At 45.0% G+C, this 20,891-nt stretch overlaps 1 protein-coding gene across 4 annotated transcripts in view; it reads left to right on the top strand.

Annotated features, from left to right (window-relative positions):
- The window catches only part of erc1b (ELKS/RAB6-interacting/CAST family member 1b), a 223,155-nt gene that overhangs the window by 120,324 nt on the left and 81,940 nt on the right, over window positions 1-20,891 (top strand). For all 4 annotated transcript variants that reach the window (XM_053650163.1, XM_053650168.1, XM_053650165.1 and 1 more), the window contains one exon: window positions 552-712. In XM_053650163.1, coding sequence (XP_053506138.1) covers window positions 552-712 — 161 coding nt within the window. The remainder of the gene's footprint in view (window positions 1-551; window positions 713-20,891) is intronic.

The raw sequence follows: 20,891 nt of genomic DNA, 5'->3' as shown, positions 1-20,891 counted from the left end.
TCGACACAAGCCTCACAGAACGGCTAAGACTCTTACGTGGCGTTTTGAAAACCTCCGTTTAACTGACGAGCGACGGTGGTGTTGGTTTTCTATCAGAAGGTCCAGTGGAAAGTTTTGTCCAGTAGCTCAGTGCTTGAAGAAAACGGTGGAAGCGTGCAGTTTCTCTGCTGGTATAAATCCTGTACGAGTTCTTGTCTTGCATTTCCACAGTACCGCAGGAACTGAAGACAGTTCTGGAACATTACAGGGTCAAGGTTAGCTTTAGACGGAGTCGTAGCATATAATCATGACAATGGGCGGTCCTCTTTAACTTTAACAGCTTAATGTATGGCGTTATGTTCCTCTTTGTCACTCCGTGTTTCTCTCTTTTATCCTCCCTTTTTCTTTTCCCGTAGTCATTCCCTTTTATATCCCACACATTACCTACGATCTATGATTTACGATTTGTTTTCCCCTTTGTTTTTACATGGGTGTTTTATTTCTGTGTCTGTGGTTGACTACGATCCGCTCAGTCTTGTGCGCCGCTTAATTCTGCCTGTATAACTCCGCAGATGGAGGAGCTGCTAGGAGCGATGGAGAAGGTGAAGCAGGAGCTGGAGTCCATGAAGGCCAAGCTTTCGTCCACGCAGCAGTCCCTGGCGGAGAAGGAGGCCCACCTGACCACACTGAGAGCCGAGCGCAGGAAGCACCTGGAGGAGGTTCTGGAGATGAAGTAAGAGTCTGTTCTCTCACGACATTTATTTTCAAACCTCATGCGGCTTTGGGGGTTTGTTTGTTTGTTTGTTTGTTTGTTTGTTTGTTTTTGTTTTTTTTAAAGCACTAACCCGTCATGGCAGAAGTTAGTATATAAACCCGCTGCTGGAATAAAAAGGGTTCGATGGGACGTTGTAAAGCTTTGCCTCGGATTAATCTCCAGATGATCATTTTCCGGTCAAGTCGTTTGTCTTCTCGTCCAGAATCCAGCGAAGCGGTGCGATATGTTGTGAGTCATAAGACGCTCGTGTTTCCTCCACGGCAGTGTGTAGTATTTAAGGATAGTGGTCTAGAAAGCCAGTAAGCTCTATAAGATCCAAACGGTTTTCTGAGTGCCACTTTAAACGCTCTAAATGGCTTTTTCCTCCCACACTACAGAGACACTCAGATGAAGTGCAATCCAAGCATCTCACCCACCCTCGCTGTCTCTCTCACTCTTTCTCTCACACACACGCACTCATCTATCTCTCTCTCAGCTCTAATCATGCCTTAGTCTTATTTATGACAGTGCTGTAGTGTTCTACTTGTCTTATCTACGGTAAGGAAGAAACTCCTCGACTTTGCCCGCCGTTAGAAGGTGACCGTGACTCTAGTGTACAGTTCAAACTTTCACGGTCCCAGCTACCGGCCTTCTCTCTTGGCATGATTAAAGCAGGTCCATGTGGCATGCTTTGAACTCTGGAGCTGAAACCTAAAGAGGTTATGTACATTACCGGTGTCTACTTTGGCCATCAGAAATAGTCACGGTCCTCTGCGTTGATTTGTAACGCACTGAGAAATCGAATGTGCGTGGTTTCAAACATGCACGTAACGTTCTGAGTAGACGTCCGTGAGCTGGCGATGTCGTCCCCTCCTTAAGGGTAGCAGTACAGCACACGCCATCTGGTGTACAGAGAGAATATAGAACAAGTGTAGAAACATTTGGAGGGAAAAATTGAGTCAGAACTGGCATTTTAAGGACTTTTTTTTTTTTTTTTCTTTTTTTTTTCCCAGCAATTTCCAAAGGTCTGCAGTTTCCTTGGGGATGGCTTCTATACGCACACGTAGCGTTCCCGTTCGGTTTTTTTTTTCTTTTTCTTCAAAAATAAAACCCAAGACCCCTGACCTTTTTCTGTTCCTTAATCCGAAAGAAGGAAAATAGAAGTGGGCCTCAGACGCAACGTCCAAACACGGCTGTCAGAAAGCTTGAAGTCGGCTTCGGTCAGACAGGGAACGCTGTGTATCTACTCCGCCCTCACACTTAACCACACGCTTCCAAAATAAAACGTCTTCGCCCAGAGAAAATACAGCCATGAATGCTGGTCTGATACATTCTGTATCAGCAGGAGGAGGAGGAGGAGGAGGGGGGGGGGGGGTGATGGGGGGGAGGGGGGGCGCTCTGTGTTTTTGGTAATGAGAGAAGAGCGATCACGGCGAGGGGAACCAGTCCACTGAGGAGGCTCTGTCGTGTGCCGTGAGACAGTCGACTGAAGGAATCATCAAAAACCAACACGCGATGAAGTCTACTGAGCAAAATGTAAAGCGGATAATGTAAACGGCTCGTTGGGCGATGAAGAGAGAAGATAAACAAAGCAGTAAAGATGAGAACTCCAACACATTATTCTATCTTCATGTTTCCTCTCCATTTCAAACAGTCTTAATGTCATCATCTCTCTGTGTTCCCTGTTCTCCAGATGCGATGCGGTCAGATCCTGTTGTACTCGAAGCTCGTCTGATGTGGCGAGGTTTTCTCACTGTCTGCCTTTTTTTTTTTTTCGTCTTGCATTCTTTTATTCTTTTGTTCTCTCTCTTTCTCAGATCATGGCTCAAAGTCTTAGCTCAGTGTTAGCGGAGATCAGTCGTCTCCTTTCGAACAAATGTTTAACTCTCATCCAGCGTTTGTTTGGGAGCGGGGAACATGTCCGATGGCCCGATGGGAAACGGCTGTTGACAGGGGAATAAGTCTTAATGAAGAATTCCTCAGATGGTCAAATGGAAGCATTTGGCTTGTGGTGTGTCGGAAATGTTGTCTCCGGCATTGTAGCGGGAAAGTAAGAAACCGAGACGCTGGAGAGACGAGAGCAAGAGTGTATGGACTCTCTTTAGATAAACATTTGGGGAATGGCGCGGGGGGCTTGCGTGGGGGGTGGAGGGTGTAGCTGGGCTCGGAGGAAGCACGCATGCCCATAGCGTAAAATAAATAAGGCATAGAAATATAATTTATTCTGACAAGACTTTTAGTGTGTTTATGAATGTTGCTTCATTGGCACAAGTCACAGAATGGTCAGAGTTATTATTTATTGATTATTAAATGATGTTAATAGGGAGGGGGGAGGGGATCAATTCCCCCTCTCTGAATATGCTCTAAAGTATGAGGCCTGGGAGCATTGCTGTGAAAAATAATAAACATTTGGGTGGTGTGATGTGGCTCAACAAAAACATATCATGAATCTCATAGGCATTTCCACGATACACGCAAATAAATAAATAAATATATATATATATATAATGTCATTATTTAAATAAATAAAATCATTAAACCGTTGAATAAAAAAAAAGCATAATATTGATATTATAATCATGGTATCATCCAGCTCTGGTTACTGTTACCACCACAGAATAAACATTCAGCCCTACGGTGGAAAAGAGGATTTAGGGAGCTGAGGCGAGGGCTTGGGAAGCAACGCGGTACAGAGGAGCAGAGCTAATTACGTGCTGTTTAAAGTCTTATCGTGCTCGAGTCTTTCACACAGTTCTAGCCTCATTGACTTTATGCTTAATCCTCAGAGCTCACATGCTCCTATGATCTCTAGGCCAGGACTTCATGGCCTCTGACTGTTCAGGGCTTCTCAGACGCATCATGTCAGCTTCTTGCCGCCTCACCACCCAGGCAGAGCACGTTAATCCGCCGCAGCTCCTTAAACCAGCCGTATCGGGTCTGAGAGAGAACCCTGGGAGAGCTCAGCCCACGGCGTTAAATACTCTAGTGTTCCACAAAGCCAGGAGGACGGTCGGCATGCAGAAGAAACCGAAAAATAACAGAACGCTGAAAGAAACTACAGAGCTTATAAAGTTATATTCCTATATAGTAGAGACGGTAGATCTCGAAATCTGCGTCCCGATACAGCGCTCCAGATTGCTCTGAAAGTCCTCCTTGGTGTCGTGTGGGTTTGTTTATTTCTTTGAAAGCTTTGTAATAGCATTTGATGAAGTTAAGATAAAAGAGGGCACGAAGCATGTCGTAAAATAAAACGTTTTTTTTTGCAATTTGTTTTTTTTTTTAAAAAAAAAAAAAAAAAAAAGGTTCCAAGGAGTTATAAATGAAATGAGAACGTATCTGGCAACAAGGCAACAATCGAAAACATAAGGAAAAATTAAAGTCGAACGTTTTGCCATCATCCGGATTTGAAAAAGGAAGTGGACAACATCTGGCAGATTCGCAACAGATATTTTCGAGAAGAAAACACAAAGACTGGCCAAGCAATCCCATTTCAACATTGTTATTATTACATCTAAGAGGATCCAAAAGCTGCCCAGAGGATAGGATCGAGTTGGACGCAGTTGTAAAAGCAAAGGGTGCATATACAAGTTACTATAAAATATTTATACCGCAGCGCCGTCGACAGGTGTTGATTCATTTTCCGTAACAGCGGCTCTGACAGTAGTGCTACAGAGTGTAATTCAACCCACAAGTTTATATTAATGCGCGTGTTCTGTAATCTGCTGTTGTTTCTATAGTAACAGATTGCACGTCCGTCGATAGTAAAACGTGCTTTAACTTCACTAAGCAATAAATGTATCCTCGATATGCGGAAGTTTCCTGCAAGGAGGCATTTGTTTATTATTTCTGGAAGGAGTCTCCAGTGTTAGTGCTCTGTAACAGTCAGGACCTTTTTTTTTTTTTTTTTTTTTTTTTTTTAAGGCTGCAACAATCACAAAAAAAAAAAAAAAAGAACCTCTGCGCAATCCTGTACACACTGATTGTTGCTATAACATAAGTGACGACAGGGACTAATTGATTTGTGAACGTTCCAAACCATTAAACATTCATGTCCTTCTTTAATAAGTAAAAGCACCGGTTACTGACAAGTGGTTGGACAGGAGTAAAACCCTTTGACATGATTTTACAGGAAAATAACCGACTATAGAGAGGTAGCGTTAACGCTTGCTTTCTGTCAGGCCGTATCTCGCCATCCCGTCGCTGATTATTTTCATGCACCGCCCCGTTCTTTTGCACTAAAATAAACATCGTTATAGGAGATTTTCTATTAGCGGCTTCACAGAGAAAAGCTTTTCCTTGTTGTTAATCCAATATGCCTTTCATGCAGATGTTATCTCTGATCATGCGTGGGGTTTTTTATTCTGTGTATACCATTACTCAAAGAGTTCTCAGAGAATAGAGGAGGAAAAAAACCCACTCCACTCTGTCTTGGTGTCAGAGTTCCCCTTAGGCCACTCACTGGAAAGTGTGGTTTTTAATACAGCATTGCTATAGTCGCTTGACTATGAATCATGTCTAGAGTGAAACTGACTCGAAGCTGAATTTCAGGCGAACCACCAAATGCAGTGACTATATGATGCAGCTTATATCCATCCCTTTGTCCAGGTTAATCAGTCTAAGCAGTAGACCAGTATAATACTCCTAGACATCTTAATCATCTCTCTCTCTCTCTCTCTCTCTCTCTCTCTCTCTCTCTCCTTCAATTAATGTTCATCATATTCTCAGCATTGGATCAGATCTCAGCCACACAGCTGCTCGAGGCATTTTGGGTCTAAAAACGTCCTCGCTCGCCATTACAGCCTGGTTGAACAGCTGTCCATGCTGAGACTCGTCTGTCAAGTCAATGACCTCTCTGAAGTTTATTTCCTCTCTTGGTTTGCAGAATGACTTGCAGGCTAATTTTGTGTATACACATTCTTAGAGGTTGGTTTGTAAGGATTTTTGTAGCTGGAGTTTATACGCACTCGTACAGATGGTGCAAAGATGCAGCGTTTTCTGGAACTAGCAAGATTCATTTTCGAACCAACACTCCTCCGTAATCAAAGTGAGTTTTTCTCCACCAAATCCCTCCCAGCCCAAACTCGCGACCCGATCGATCAGGACGCACGTTTCTGAAAAGTTTTGACGCTCGGAGCGGTCGCATTCCACCGCCATCCATTTCCCCAAGGATTACGTAGAAAACGTGTCCCGGCGGTTGAGGGGAAAAAAAAAGTGAAAGCGTACTTCATTTCCCGTGCCTTAAATGTCACAACGAGCAAAGCATATCGTGATCTCGGCCCCCTGCTGGTTGGAACGTCACGCATCGGCGACGCGAGACATTTTGCTCGCACTGACACGACGTGAGATCTCCTCCAACTGCTGCCTAGCTGGACAGATCTCCTAGCAGTCTACTGTACGTCTCTCCTGACCTTTAAAGCCATAGAGCACCTGTGGAATGATGTGGATCACAACATTAGCCAGTTTCGTGATCCACCAACGGCACCACCTTTTTCAGGAACGGGAGAACAATCCCACATTCATAGACGTGTTGGCGCTATAAGGCGGAGAGGGCAGACAAACTGAAATGGAAAGAGTGATTGTACAGCCACCCTTTACGTACGTAATAGAACAGGAGAGAAGGGAAATGAGAAATGGGTTTCTCAGAGAGAAATCCCAAATGCTCCCGTTCTTCTTCTCTTCTATGTAGGCGTGTGTGTGTGTGCGCGCGCACCAACATTCCTTGGGAATGTTGAAGGTCAGAACGTCAGGATGTGGATCCATATGTCTTATCAATGGTGCAGTGATGGAGTGAGAGCTAGGGATTTCTGCCCTGCAGTGGAAAAGAACGTCCTGCCGACGGCTCCTGTGCGCCGATAAATCATCGCCAGCGACTTCAGCCTCTCGCACTCAACGTCCTGGCACCAACCCAATCCTACACTTATGTACCGTACCGTTCTTCCATCACACTATCATCTCTAGCCTTCTGCCATACCGGGCTTGAGTCGAAGGAACAAACCCACCAACTGCAACCTCGACCCAACCTCCATTATGTACCATTATGTGCTCCATTATACACCCACAACCATTAAACTCGAACAAGAATCTGTTTTGTCTATTGTTAAATAGCTGCTATTTTTGCAAAACGGTCTTTCTTGAGATGAACTCCATTGGCGAATCATCTTTTCTTGACCATGCAGCTCACTTTCTTGCGCTTTCAGCACTTTTCGATTAAGAGCGCTTGGCTGCGCGGCTGAGAGTTTCACTGGATGGCGGCGGGGTCATTGAGTGGATTTTTGCTCCGTGTTGTAAGTGCAGACGAAAACTTTATTATAAGTGGCGTGTAATCAAGCCGAGCTCTACTCATGTCCAAGAATTCATTTGGGCTCTTATTTATGCATGACCAGCATGCACTCACACACCTTTATCTGGCCCATATATCCCCGCTAGCTGCTCTTTAAGCAGTTTGCCTTGGCTCGGCGGCTCGTACGAGGGTGCTCGAGGTGACAAGGACTCAGACATTGGAGCGGGAAGAGGTGGAGAGAGAGTAAGGGAATGTGAAGGGAGGGAGGGGGTAATAAAGCTTCATGCTGAAGGCAGGTGGCTGATAAGGTGAAAGAAATGGAAATGCAGAGAGTAGCCAGGCTTCTGGGCAAACACGGAGCGAGCCTTCCCAAGCCAAACACAACAGACGAATGGAGACGGTTCAAAAAGACTACTTCCACTCACACCCTGTGAATCTGTCTCTGTGTCGCAGTTTTTCTTCAAACCCATTAAAATTTTTGCGGTGAGAGCCACTCCACTACGTTAACGTATAAGTTGTTGCAGCTATGGCTTCATCCGCCGTCCCATACACTTGCTTAAATTACAGAGCAGAAGGATGAGTCGAGGAAAGAGCGCTGTCGTCATTACTCGTTTCATATATTCCCTGTGTTTTTGTTTTAGAGGACCGGTCACGGAAGATAATTCTCACGAAGTCATTGTTTATTCTTTCGCGTCATCGGAGTCGGACGTTGATGTTTTTGGTAGCACTTGGTGTACCTGTTCGTTTTCTCACCAGCTTTTTTCAGACAGTATCGAATGTAACGTAGCTCAGTTATAATGCTTTCGACAGGGCCGTTGGCTGGGCTTTAATAAGAAAACATACGCGGTTTATTTCACCGTGCACTATAAAAAGTCTGTGAATAGATGAAATCCTCGATGTTTCTTTAGAGAGTTTTGAAGGCTGTTAACTGGAAAGGGTTTAAATATGAGCACATAAACAGATCATATCTACACACCTGGTCCCCCTTCATCCTTACATATTATTCTGTAAGGTTTCCCTGTACGTTTATACGACACGTATTAGTGCGCAACCCTCCGTCGAATTGTCTCCTGTCTCCGTTTCCTTCCTTCACATCATCCTTTATCGTGTTTATTATCGTTGTGTGTTAACCAAACAACGACAGCCACGGTCGACATCTCAGGAAGATCCGGACCAGTCCTGGTACGATCTGCAGGAAACGGTCAAAACAGAAGCCGATACAGATGCGCTGTCGCTTTTTGAGGCCGCTGATTGAAAACACCGCCACAGTGACGTGATAACAGAAGGCACGGCCTAAAGGACAGAGACTACACGTGTTCATCAGATGAACGGTCTAGTCTGAGATGCGTCATTTATAAGACTATCACCAGAAGACTCCAAGAGCACGGCGTACGCGGAGATCGTAAGAGGCCGGCGATTAAAACGGACTCGAGTGTTAAGTTGCATGACGTGTACGGGGAATTTCATGGCAAATGCCTCATGGGAAAATACAACTTGAAGGCTGCAAGTTTGAATGGAACAAGGCCTGAACATTACCAGTAAATCTGTATATATTATGCAGAGTGAACACTTATCTGTCAGCAGATCAATACAAATAAGACGCGCCCTATTGCTTGGTTGAGACTAGAGCTGTGCAGATTCATTAACGTGAGCGCGAGTCACTGCGTGAAGCATCTAGAGTGGTCATTCGGTCATCCTTAGTAACTGCCTGGTCAGGGTTCACGGTGGTTTAAGTTAGGCTACGTTTGGTAGATAGGACATATTGCAGGCAGGCATGAACGGGATTTTAAAAAACACTCCCACATGCATCTCTCGTTGAGAATGAGTTGGACTGCTGAACTTCTCAGTAATATCTGATCTCCAGACAGGAAAACAGATTCCACTCCTTTATTTACCCTCCTCTTATTTTCCAATTGCCTTTGCTCGTTTTCTCCGTCTCTCTCTCTTTCCCATCCAGGCTTTCACTGGCCGTCTCTGCTTTATATCGTCCCCCTCTTTTTTTCTTTTCTTTTTTTTTAAATTAATATTATTCTTGATTTAAATATAGCTAAATAAATCTCTCAGCACGCTCGTGTTAACAAGCCCTGGAGGTGGCTTTCATAAGTTTCCTCTGATTTGTAACTGGAGTATCATTTTCCCTTTCTCCGTCGCCATGTCAACATGATACCGTAGTCCTCTGGAAAAGCAGGAGCCTGCCGTGACCCCTCATTAATCAGGTCTCGGTACCAGACAACTGCACCGACAGACTCCGAGCCCCAATCGAGACGGAAATGTATCAAAACGGAGAACGAATTTATCTACTCTCAGGTGTTTCACGTCTCACCGGGGCCCCTTCGCTTTTCCTCTCTGAAGACGGAGACAGATGTTGCCCAGCTGAAAGAGGCCTGTTGTTTCAGAGTAAGAGGATAGCCGCCCGGCGAGAACCCCCGTAGCTTCGCTGTTCTGTATTGACATTAATACTGTTGTTGTTTTGACAGTAATGACTCGAATGTTAGCGCAACTCCGCGACATGCGATGCACAGAGCAGGCACCATGCAAATGGCTAGCTTATGTTTCCTGACTCGTTCTTTCTGTGCGTAGACATTTGCCAGTGGAGTCTGGTTATGTCAGTTCAAAGACATTTGTGTGCATGTGTGCTAGGTTATAAAAGGGACATTTGGTCTTTGTGAGAACCAAATGTCTCTTTAATGATAGGAATACATAAAAATGACCATACTGTTATATTTGGCTGTAGAAAAGGTAATAAAAGGACTAGTTTGGCTCTCGTTTACGTGTGACAGACGTACAGCCAACTGCATGCACTCGCGCACTGTTATCTGGCCCTTTTGCATATTGAAGTTCGAGCTCTAGAGGGTTAGATTTATATATATATATATATATGCGTGGGATATAGCTTGGCTATAGTTATACACAAGCTGATGAAAGGATAGTAAAAACAATGTGTGTGTTTTTTTTATACATACGTTGCACACATATATAATATACACTGACTGGCAATGACCGTTAATGACGGCATAATTTGTCCTAACTACTGTTATGCAGATATTATTTGGGTGATGAACCGTTCTCAGGACAGCGGTGACACTAACACAGTGTGTGTATGTGTTGCTGATTCGAGTGTATAAGGCTTTGAAGCATTGCCCAGGGTTTTGTGGTCATTCCCTGGTTGCAGAATAGTCCCCCAAACAAACTGTCCAGGAGCTGGACAAGGACGGAGGATACTTTGACCTTTTTGTCATCGTATACAGATCATTACAAGCAAGAGTGTAATAAACATGTTTTTGCTCACACTGGCCCCCGAAACGTCACATGTATTGAATGTTAGGGTCTCATTGGTTGATGTGAAGATGTGTCTCTGGACTTTGCCTTGATTGGACACTGATGCCTTTGTTCTGTGTTCTTCATGTTCTTTGGCTACTGGAACATCCTGATTTGCCTTGAGGATCAAATAAATTCCTTGTCTCCATTCATTCATTCATTCATTCATTCATTCCTTTACCCAACCACCCACTTGCTCATCAGTCTACTCATGGTGCTACGTTCCAACTATCTACTCATCAACCCTCCCATCCAATCTTCCGTCCTCTGACCCATCTACACATCTAACCATCCAAACCAACCGTGCACTCATCCATCCATCCATCCATGGAATCAGCATATTTAAAAAATAACGCGCTTTAGTCTTTAACTGTGCTTGTACCTGTACTGTACAGGTATGTGCGTCTTATTAAATGGCCAATAAGATCTCCAGCAGAACTGTACTGCTGCATCTGATGAACTCATCTCAGTGATGCACACACTTCCATTTCACTGTCACTGATGGATTAAAAATATTCCAAAACCCAAATAATAGATGCTCGGGGTTGGTCCTGTGATGTTCTCCCTCAATTCATGGACGTGTGCCAGTGGGTACATCTATACCTGATAAATCTGTGTGTATATATATGCATATAACAGTGAAGTGTCTAGAATTCTTCCCATCGTAACCATATCATAGTACCAGCAACCTGACCCTTATTCCCGAGTCAAGTCGGGTATAGCTGAATTTGATGAACTCTCCATGGTTAGTTGAGCTGACATAAGAGCTTCTCCTTGCTCTGGCAGCTTATCTATTTTCTTCTCATAAGTGGTCCTCCCTCCTCAATCAGAACAGCACACTCAACACATGCTTTCCAACGTCTACAGGCAAACATCTCAAGGTAAAATGGATAAATTCACCTCCGCGCCAGCCAAAAAAATCCCCAATCCATATGCTGCTGCACATTTCCCCGAAGCGTCGTCCGACTGCTTAGCTTAAACGATCTGTCCGGCCTTCGGGACAGCCAGGGATCGCACATGCTTTCCAGATTGCGTCTCGCCTTGTAGACTGTTAGCTGGCTCTACGATGAGGGATACCAATCAGGGTGTACGTGACCGCAGACGGAGGTACAAACGAAGGATTTGACCATGTAGCCCATACACCAAATTTTAATATCATCTGATCGTTTTGACGTTTATCATTAGCGCTTATTTATAGTGTTCGTAGCTTAGCCAGTTGCCCTTGACCATCAGGAGGTCACACGACCATAACATGTATGTACGTCATACTGGGAACGCCGCAATGTGTGAAGAATTCATAGAAGCTTTTGAATTCTCAAAATACTTATATAATACAATCTTTACCAACATGTCAGTGGAACGTGTGTATAATATAAAATTATATATATATATATATATATATATATATATATATATATATATATATATATATATATATATATATATATATATAAAAACCCTGGGGTTATGTCTTCTGCTTATTTTACAGAAGGGAAAATACTGCATCATCTTTCCAGACATGTACATGAGCATTCCTTAAAAAAAAAAAATATATATATATATATATATATATATATATATATATATATATATATATATATCACACACACACACAGTAATAATTGCATTACCTCACCTCCTCATGTAAAACTAATCCAGTACGAATAGGGCTACAGTAGACTGCTTTGTACAGGCTTATAGTGAAATCCCAGCCTAGGTCGAAGAGGATCGCACTGTTCGCACAGCTTTTTTAATTTATTTATTTTTTTTTTATAAATATTTTCTCTTTCCTTTCAGCTTCCAACTCCGGTCCAGTTAAATAATTCATGGTGCCACATTTGAAACAGGAGCTCCAGAGATGCGAGGATACGATGATCATGCATGTTATGGCTCATCGAAAATATCTTGTCTGGCTTCTGTGGTGCTGTCTTGGATTAGTTCCAGTGTGAAAATGACATGCATGTTTTATTAAACCTCAGAGCTTTTGCAAAGTAATACGTTATCACTGTGGCAGTGGAATAAAAGTGTATCCCCGAAATGAAACGTAACGTAACGCGCAGCGCAGCAGCTCAAAACTGATAAGAGCGGAATCTAATTGGCCTGAATAGTGCAGGCTCTGTAGTGTGTGTGTGTGTGTGTGTGTGTGTGTGTGTGTTCAGACCCCCTCTCTTCCCGTGCCAGCACACTGTAGCTCCTGATAGCTGCTCTCTAGGGAGCACTTCGCAGATGCCTCTCTTAAACACTCATTTCCCTAATAGGCCAATCAGGGCAGTGCAGGATGCAAAGCGTGCTCCCGTCTGCGTGTTGGTTTCGTTTCCAGCCTCTTTTTTTTTTTTTTTTTTCTTTCCCTTCCCTGTCTGAAGAGCCTAACTCATGCATGCATGCATTAAGACGAACCGGCAGATCTTTTGCACTTTGTTTGTTCCGAGTTTCTAATAACGCTCTCATGCAGAGGAAACCTCTGTTTAAGGAGTCGGAAGGGCATTATTGAAGCGTGTTTACAAAGGAGATTAAATCCTTGCGTTTGTGTACAGCTTATTCTAGCATGTTTGTAGTTTTGAAATGAGTAGACTAATGTGGAACAGTAAGCTCACTCCGAACTCCCCCTCGGTAATCGCTGATGAAGCAGCTTTGTTTGCCGACTGCGCAGCGTCTGCATAGGATATGTTTGTTTTGGCTGTAGGCCATAGTTAGCTTTGAGCTGATGTGTGTGTGTGTGTGCGCGTGCACTTTAACAAATATCCGATTGTGCATATGTGTATTGAGAGCAGCTGCGTGAATGGATGTGTGTGAAAGTGTCTTAGGGTGGTCATGAGAGAGCTGTGGGGTTCAGGTTCCGCAGGAGGACATCACTCTGGTCTCTCCATCACCACATCAAAGCTTCGTCTGTATGGGAGTCGAGGTCAGAGCTCTCCTCTCTTCTCTCTCGCCGACCAGACCAGACTCTGCGCGCAATACCGCTGGGCTAAGTGGAGCGATTGACTTGTGGAGAACTTTATTAAGCCCTGAGAGAAAACCAACCATCCTTCATCCGTTATCTCTCTCTCTCTCTCCAACCACTCGCTGGTGTCATTCCTGTTCACTTTTCCAGTCACGCCGTTCTGAGAGTCACGTTAAAGCTAAGATAAAACGTGTAAAGCATCGTCAGGGTATTTTTTAAAAAAATGATATTTCATAACATTCTCATGCACATCCAGGAAAGAAGAGCTCGTTGGCTCGGCTCAACAGGCCGGAAAAGGGAAAGAAAACCCCTTATTCCCTACTCACGCTGTTTAATTTGGAACGTGGCTATGTTCAAACGTCCTGAATCCTACCGTCTGCTGCATTCCTCACATCAGCTGAGTTGAGATCCGGTTGGCATTAGTGGACGATTAGTCCGTGGACGAGGGATGAACCGGGGACGCGGAGATGTGTGGAAACGCTGATGAATCCTCACGATAAAGTGAAGCGAGGAGGTAGAAGTGTCCTGCTTACTGCAGCATCGAGAGAGGAAATAAATACGGCAGGCAGACTTGAAGAATCTGTTTATTTGCGGTGTAAGAAGAGGATATGAGCCCGTATCGCAAATGTTGGCCAACGACTTGCCGACTTTTAGTTGGGGGTGAAAAGATGCTGGTTTATACGCAGAAAAGCGTAATGTAGCTGCACAGACGCACACTTCACCTGGGAATTAAGTTCGTTTCCTTTATCTGTGATGCGTTTAACTGGCTCACTTACACAGACTGCCACGGGGATGATGGCGTATTTTTGTCGGACTACCCGGACGTTAGCGTCGCCCCGGTTCCCTCGACAAAAAGCCTATAATGTTTTTCCCTTGGCTTTTGGATTGTTGTCGGAAATAATCTCTGTGGCCAACAAATGTTTATGATTTTTACACGTCTTGTGATATAACCTTCACAAATAAACACAACTTTTATGTATTTTGAAGCCTAAATACAATCACCAGAAGTAAAAAGCTCTAGTCGGGCTACCGTATAGACGAACTTCACTGCGGTCACGTGACGTCAACATCGCCACCGCTAAGCCAAGCCAGCGGTTTTCAAAGTAGGGACCGCAGCCCCCTTGGGGGCCGACAGGGGGCGCCCCTGGGGCCTCAACAATTTGGTGTGAAAAATAAATTCTCACTCAGACAACCACACACACACACACACACACACACAAAATCAATTCCTAATGTAAAGATGTAAGATGTAATTATTAATTTAAAAAAAAAGGGGGATATATTCAGAAGTCTGTATTTTCAATGTGTTTTAAAGACATCTTGCAAAAGTGGGGCCTCGGTCAAATGTTAATGCCATTTGGTGGGCCTTGCCCTGGAACAGTTTGGGAATCCCTGAGCTAAGCGTCCGACGACCCTTTCGAGCTTTATTTAAAACGCACTGCAAATGGAAAACACTATAAACTGATCAACCTACAAGTCGGAGAGTTCGAATTGGAAGAGTTTGCAAGAGCGCGAGTGTAAACACAACGAGGCTGATGACGATGACGATGATAGATGAGTTTTCCTGTTCGGCGATGACGTTTAATCTCCCCGACGACCTCCGTAGTCCCGTTTATCCACTCGTTATCAACCGCCTTTCTCAAGACGTGTAAACGCTTAAGGAAATGACGAGCGGGGCATTACTGACGTATTTTATGTGGGAGAATAAAACGTGGAAATATCTCTTATTTCAGGCGTTCAACCAAAAACCCGATCAAAAAACCCCGCTGACTTCGGGACGATGGAAGCGGACGTTTCCGGCGTCCTGTACGTTAATGTAAGACGTGCGTTACAGACATGAATACCATGCACATATGATTTAAAATACCATGTGAATGATGCAAAGCCCACACGTATTCCAGATGTGCTGCATCTGTAGCAGAACAAAATGAACTAATGCAGAGATTAAAGTCCTACCGAGTAAAAACAAAGCACATTTTAATTAGCGCCTGAACCGCGCGGCTGCTGGTTTTACTGAATGACTTTCGCTCAGCGCTGATCTTCTGGCTCTGGATCCTCTGTGGAGAAATCAATCTATTCAGGGAGGCCCCGTTTCTCTGCCTCTGTCCCCGCTGTGGGAGAGACGTCTTTGATCGTAGACGCCTTTTCTTTTCTTTTTAAACTTCTGCATGCCTTTTCCTTCAGTTCTCCAGTTTCACCCCCTTCCATCTCATTCTGGCTGTGCTCGCCGTGTCCGGGACCCCCACGCTCCCCTCCGTACGCCCGTCTGGATTTCATGCGCGTACCTGTGCAGATTAATACGGTGCCTGGAAAAGTCAGTCTGTCTGTGTGAGTCACAAAAAAAACATTTTAGAAACGAGTGAGGCTTGGAAGACATGAGCCACTGATCCTCTGTCATGTGCCACTTTGGATAGTTTCGTTGGCCTTCGTGGCATTCCTGAACGGATATGTATCCCTCTTCACACCTTTCCTCCTTCCTTCCTTCCTTCCCCTCTCTCTTTATCTGGTTTTTGACTGTTCTCGCCGCTCAGCCCAGTCTTTGTCTGTCTGCGCCGTCCTGATTTCCTTTTGTCTTCTTGGCGTTCTTTGTGTTCTCCACCGCCCCTCGGTAAGGACGCCTGGCTCCGGCTGAGCGCTTTGTGAATCGGAACATGCGAGTACTTAAAGATCCCATTTTCCGCAGCGTTCTCTCCGAGGCGTGATCGGCTCACTGATCCCCGACAATGAGAACACATGTCGCCTACAAAGAGGAGACACGTCTCACCCTCCGCCCTGCAGAGCCTTTCATCCCAGCACCTGATAAACCACAGGATAGTGGAATGCGGAGTGTGTGTGTGTGTGGGGAAGTGCGAGTGTGTCTTCTGAAGCTTATCCTCTAATAGCACTTTCCCATCGGATCGGACAGTGCAGCTTGACTTAACAAATTACCCACGATCCTACACGTTGTCGGTGTTTATGCAGCCTGATTTCTTAACGTACGCTCCTACCTCGTCACTGTGCTCGCTATGGGTTGCACTACTACAGTAGCACTAACTGCGCGTTCTCCCGGGAAATTCGTATTTACGAGTTGGGAAGTCGTAACTACGACGTCGGGTGCGTTCAGGTCACGGCGGTGTACCTTCTCTTAATTAAGTACAGAAAAACATTTTTTTTTTAATGTTTTTAATCATTTTACGAAGCCGCTGTAAACTTTATCGTCACGTATCGTAATCGTACAGCGCTGTCGTAAATCAGCTTGTTTTATTGTCGATAACGGGCCGCGTAGACCGAACGCACACTACCTGAAACCGGCTTCCGAGGCGAATAAATTCTGTTCGATTTCAACGAACTTACCGTCAGCTACAGACGTCGCATCCCTCCATTCCTCGGACACGCCCACAACTCTGAGCTGAAAGACGATCCTGAGTTTCCCCCGTCCCTGTGGTGGCGTTCACGTGCGTTCGGCTCGCCAATCCGATCTTTCCGACACGACCCGAACGCACCGATCGACCGTGCTCGAAAATAACGGCGCCTCTGTGATAGTTTGCAGTCTGAGAACATTTCCGCGCGGGACGTCGTACAGTCCGGGACCGGTTACCGTAGGAACGCGCAGCACGTAGTCATCGAAATGAGTCTGGAGCGACTGGAGATCGGTGTCGTGTGCACTAGACTTTCATTTTCCCTGTAATTTGGTAAATGGTCTGCACTTATATAGCGGTGTTTTTTAGTTTTTTTTTTCAGTTTTTTTAACCTTAGCGGTTCCAAAGTGCTTTACACTGGTTCTCATTCACACACACACACCAACGTTAGCAGAGCTGCCATGCAAGGCGCTAACTTGCCATCGGGAGCAACTTGGGGTTCAGCGTCTTGCCCAAAGACACTTCGGCACGTGGAGTCACGTGGGTCGGGAATCGAACCGCCGACCCTACGATTAGTGGACGACCCGCTCTACCACCTGATCCTCAGCCTTATTGTTTGATTACACACACACACACACACACACTCGGAATACGCACATTTTGTTACCAAGCTGATCTGAAAATGATCTTCTCCATCAGTTGGAGTTGATAGAAGCACGTCGCTCCCCACACACACACACACACACACACACACACACACACACACACACACACACACACACAGAGAGAGAAGCTGGCCTTCTACAAACATTGCACTACGAACAGATTGAGGCTTTCTGCTTTTGTTATTTTGGTTGCGTTTTTATTTTAACTCTGCTTATGCCTCAGGAAAATGAGTGATGAGTCTTGCGATGCCCCGGCTGATCGTGCTCCGAAAGCGAGTGACTGTTCAGGCTTTTGGATGTGGCGATGTGTGTATTTGAGGATTGTTTTGTTTGTTTGTTTGTTTGTTTGTTTGTGAGCGGTGTGTGTGTGTGTGTATTAGTGTAGCGTTCGAGTGTAAATACCGTGTTCACCCTGTGTGCAGTCCTCCTCCTCCTCACTGATGAGTGAAGCGAGGTGAGTAATGTACAGGCGTCTGTACAGTTCTGTCCTTCACACCGCTCTGTGTTTCTCTCTGTTTCTCTCTGTTTCTCTCCTGCGTGTATTATAGGGGAAATTGCTCCAGTTCTCTTTCTGCCCTTGAATTACAGTCCTGGGTGCACTTTTAGTCAAATTGTGCATATAATACGTGAAATTTAGAGTCAGTAGAGCAGTCAGAGCCGGTCCAAGACGCTGTAAAAACTGCTCTCTGGCTTCATTTTCTCTCTGATTTTCCTCTTCCTGTTCCTCTAAAACCCCTGAAGTTAAAGAGGACCGAGTGAAATCAGCAAAACTCTGCAATAAAAAGCAGTCACGTAGAGTACACTCCAGCACAGCCCGCATTTATAGATTTATATTCTCCCTCTGTTTTTCTTTCTCCGTCTCTCTCGCTCTCTCCCTCTTTCTTAGATTCTTTCCGTCTCTTTTTCTCCCTCTATCTTTTTCTTTCTTTCTTAGTTTCTGTCTTACATCTCTCTCTCTCTCTCTCTCTCTCTTGTGCTTTCTCTCTATGTTGCTCTCTCTCTTTCCCTGTCTCTCTCTCTCTTACTCTCTCTCTCTCTCTCCATGTTGCTCTCTCTATTTCCCTGTCTCTCTCTCTCTTACTCTCTCTCTCTCTCTGTTTCCCTGTCTCTCTCTCTCTTACTCTCTCTCTCTCTCTCTCTCTCTCTCTCTTACTCTCTCTCTCTCTCTCTCTCTCTCTCCCTCCCCCTGTCTCACTCTTGTGCTTTCTCTCTATGTTGCTCTCTCTCTTTCCCTGTCTCTCTCTCTCTTACTCTCTCTCTCTCTCCATGTTGCTCTCTCTATTTCCCTGTCTCTCTCTCTCTTACTCTCTCTCTCTCTCTGTTTCCCTGTCTCTCTCTCTTACTCTCTCTCTCTCTCTCTCTCTATCCATGTTGCTCTCTCTCTTTCCCTGTCTCTCTCTCTCTATGTTGCTCTCTCTCTTTCCCTGTCTCTCTCTCTCTCTCTCTTACTCTCTCTCTCTCTCTCTCTCTATCCATGTTGCTCTCTCTCTTTCCCTGTCTCTCTCTCTCTATGTTGCTCTCTCTCTTTCCCTGTCTCTCTCTCTCTCTCTCTATGTTGCTCTCTCTTTCCCTGTCTCTCTCTCTCTCTATGTTGCTCTCTCTCTGTTTCCCTGTCTCTCTCTCTCTTACTCTCTCTCTCTCCCTCCATGTTGCTCTCTCTCTTTCCCTGTCTCTCTCTCTCTATGTTGCTCTCTCTCTTTCCCTGTCTCTCTCTCTCTCTCTCTATGTTGCTCTCTCTCTTTCCCTGTTTCTCTCTCTCTATGTTGCTCTCTCTCTTTCCCTGTCTCTCTCTCTCTCTCTCTCTCTCTCTCTCTCTCTGTTGCTCTCTCTCTTTCCCTCTCTCTCTATGTTGCTCTCTCTCTCTCTTTCCCTGTTGCTCTCTCTCTCTGTGTGTGTTGCTCTCTCTCTCTCTCTCTCTCTCTCTCTCTCTCTCTCTCTCTCTCTATGTTGCTCTCTCTCTCTCTTTCCCTGTTGCTCTCTCTCTCTGTGTGTGTTGCTCTCTCTCTCTCTCTCTCTCTCTCTCTATGTTGCTCTCTCTCTCTTTCCCTGTTGCTCTCTCTCTCTGTGTGTGTTGCTCTCTCTCTCTCTCTCTCTCTATGTTGCTCTCTCTCTCTCTCTCTCTCTGTGTTGCTCTCTCTCTCTCTCTATGTTGCTCTCTCTCTTTCCCTGTTGCTCTCTCTCTCTCTCTCTCTCTCTCTATGTTGCTCTCTCTCTTTCCCTGTTGCTCTCTCTCTCTCTCTCTCTCTCTCTGTGTTGCTCTCTCTCTCTCTATGTTGCTCTCTCTGTGTTGCGCTCTCTCTCTCTATGTTGCTCTCTCTCTCTCTCTCTCTCTCTCTCTCTCTCTCTGTGTTGCTCTCTCTCTTTCCCTGTTGCTCTCTCTCTCTGCTCTCTCTCTTTCCCTGTTGCTCTCTCTCTCTCTGTTGTTCTCTCTCTCTCTGTTGCTCTCTCTCTTTCCCTGTTGTTCTCTCTCTCTCTCTCTGTTGCTCTCTCTCTTTCCCTGTTGTTCTCTCTCTCTCTGTTGCTCTCTCTCTTTCCCTGTTGCTCTCTCTCTCTCTCTCTCTCTCTCTCTGTTGCTCTCTCTCTTTCCCTGTCTCTCTCTCTCTCTATGTTGCTCTCTCTCTCTCTCTCACTCTCTCTCTCTCTTTGTTGCTCTCTCTCTTTCCCTGTCTCTCTCTCTCTCTCTATGTTGCTCTCTCTTTCCCTGTTGCGCTCTCTCTCTCTCTCTCTCTCTCTCTCTCTGTTGCTCTCTCTCTTTCCCTGTCTCTCTCTCTCTATGTTGCTCTCTCTCTCTCTCTCTCTTTGTTGCTCTCTCTCTTTCCCTGTCTCTCTCTCTCTCTCTATGTTGCTCTCTCTTTCCCTGTTGCGCTCTCTCTCTCTCCCTCTCTCTCTCTTTCTCTCTCTTTCCCTGTTGCTCTCTCTCTCTGTCTGTCTTTCTCTCAAGATTCTTTCTCTCTCTACCTCTCTCTCTGATTCCCCCCCCCCTTTATTGCCTGATCCCCCCCCCCATTATTTTATTCCTCTTGCGTTTAGGAGTAAAAGGCTGCTTTTTTGTGTGATTATATGTTCCAGGCAAATTATCATTCTAAATATCTTTTCTTTTTGTTGTTTTTTTTTTCTAAAGCAAGAGGGCGAATAACGATCAGAAAAAAAGCAGGACTCTGAAAGGTGAGGGAGGAAAACTAAAAGAAAGAAGAGCGAACGCGAGCGTGAGCTGACAGCCAGTCGTCTGTGAAAGTGTTCCATAAAAAGAAACACTTTTTTTTTTTCTTTTTTTTTTTTCCCCTCAGTGATATTTAATTATCTGGTGTTTGCAGGAAATGTAGAGACTGGTGGGGTTGCCAGTCTGGCGATGAGACCCCTGCTGCCTAATCTCTAACTCGTCTTCACACACACACACACACACGCTGAAGCACAGCTCCCTCTAGAACGGAAGAGAGAAAAGTGCGAGGTTAGAGACGGAGTGAAGGTTTGATTGACAGCTGGGCGCTTTGTGTTTTTCACCGAAGCTCTGAGGAGTGTAAGATTTTAGACGTGTGAAATCTTCAGACGTGTGTGTGTGTGTGTGTGTATTGTTTAGGATGATGTATTTTCTCTTCTGTTCTGTCTGAATGTGATT

Source organism: Ictalurus furcatus, chromosome 19 (genome assembly GCF_023375685.1).
Source record: "Ictalurus furcatus strain D&B chromosome 19, Billie_1.0, whole genome shotgun sequence".
NCBI lineage: Eukaryota > Metazoa > Chordata > Actinopteri > Siluriformes > Ictaluridae > Ictalurus > Ictalurus furcatus.
The sequence above is the reverse complement of the archived record's forward strand: the minus strand, read 5'-3'. Positions and strand labels throughout refer to the sequence as shown.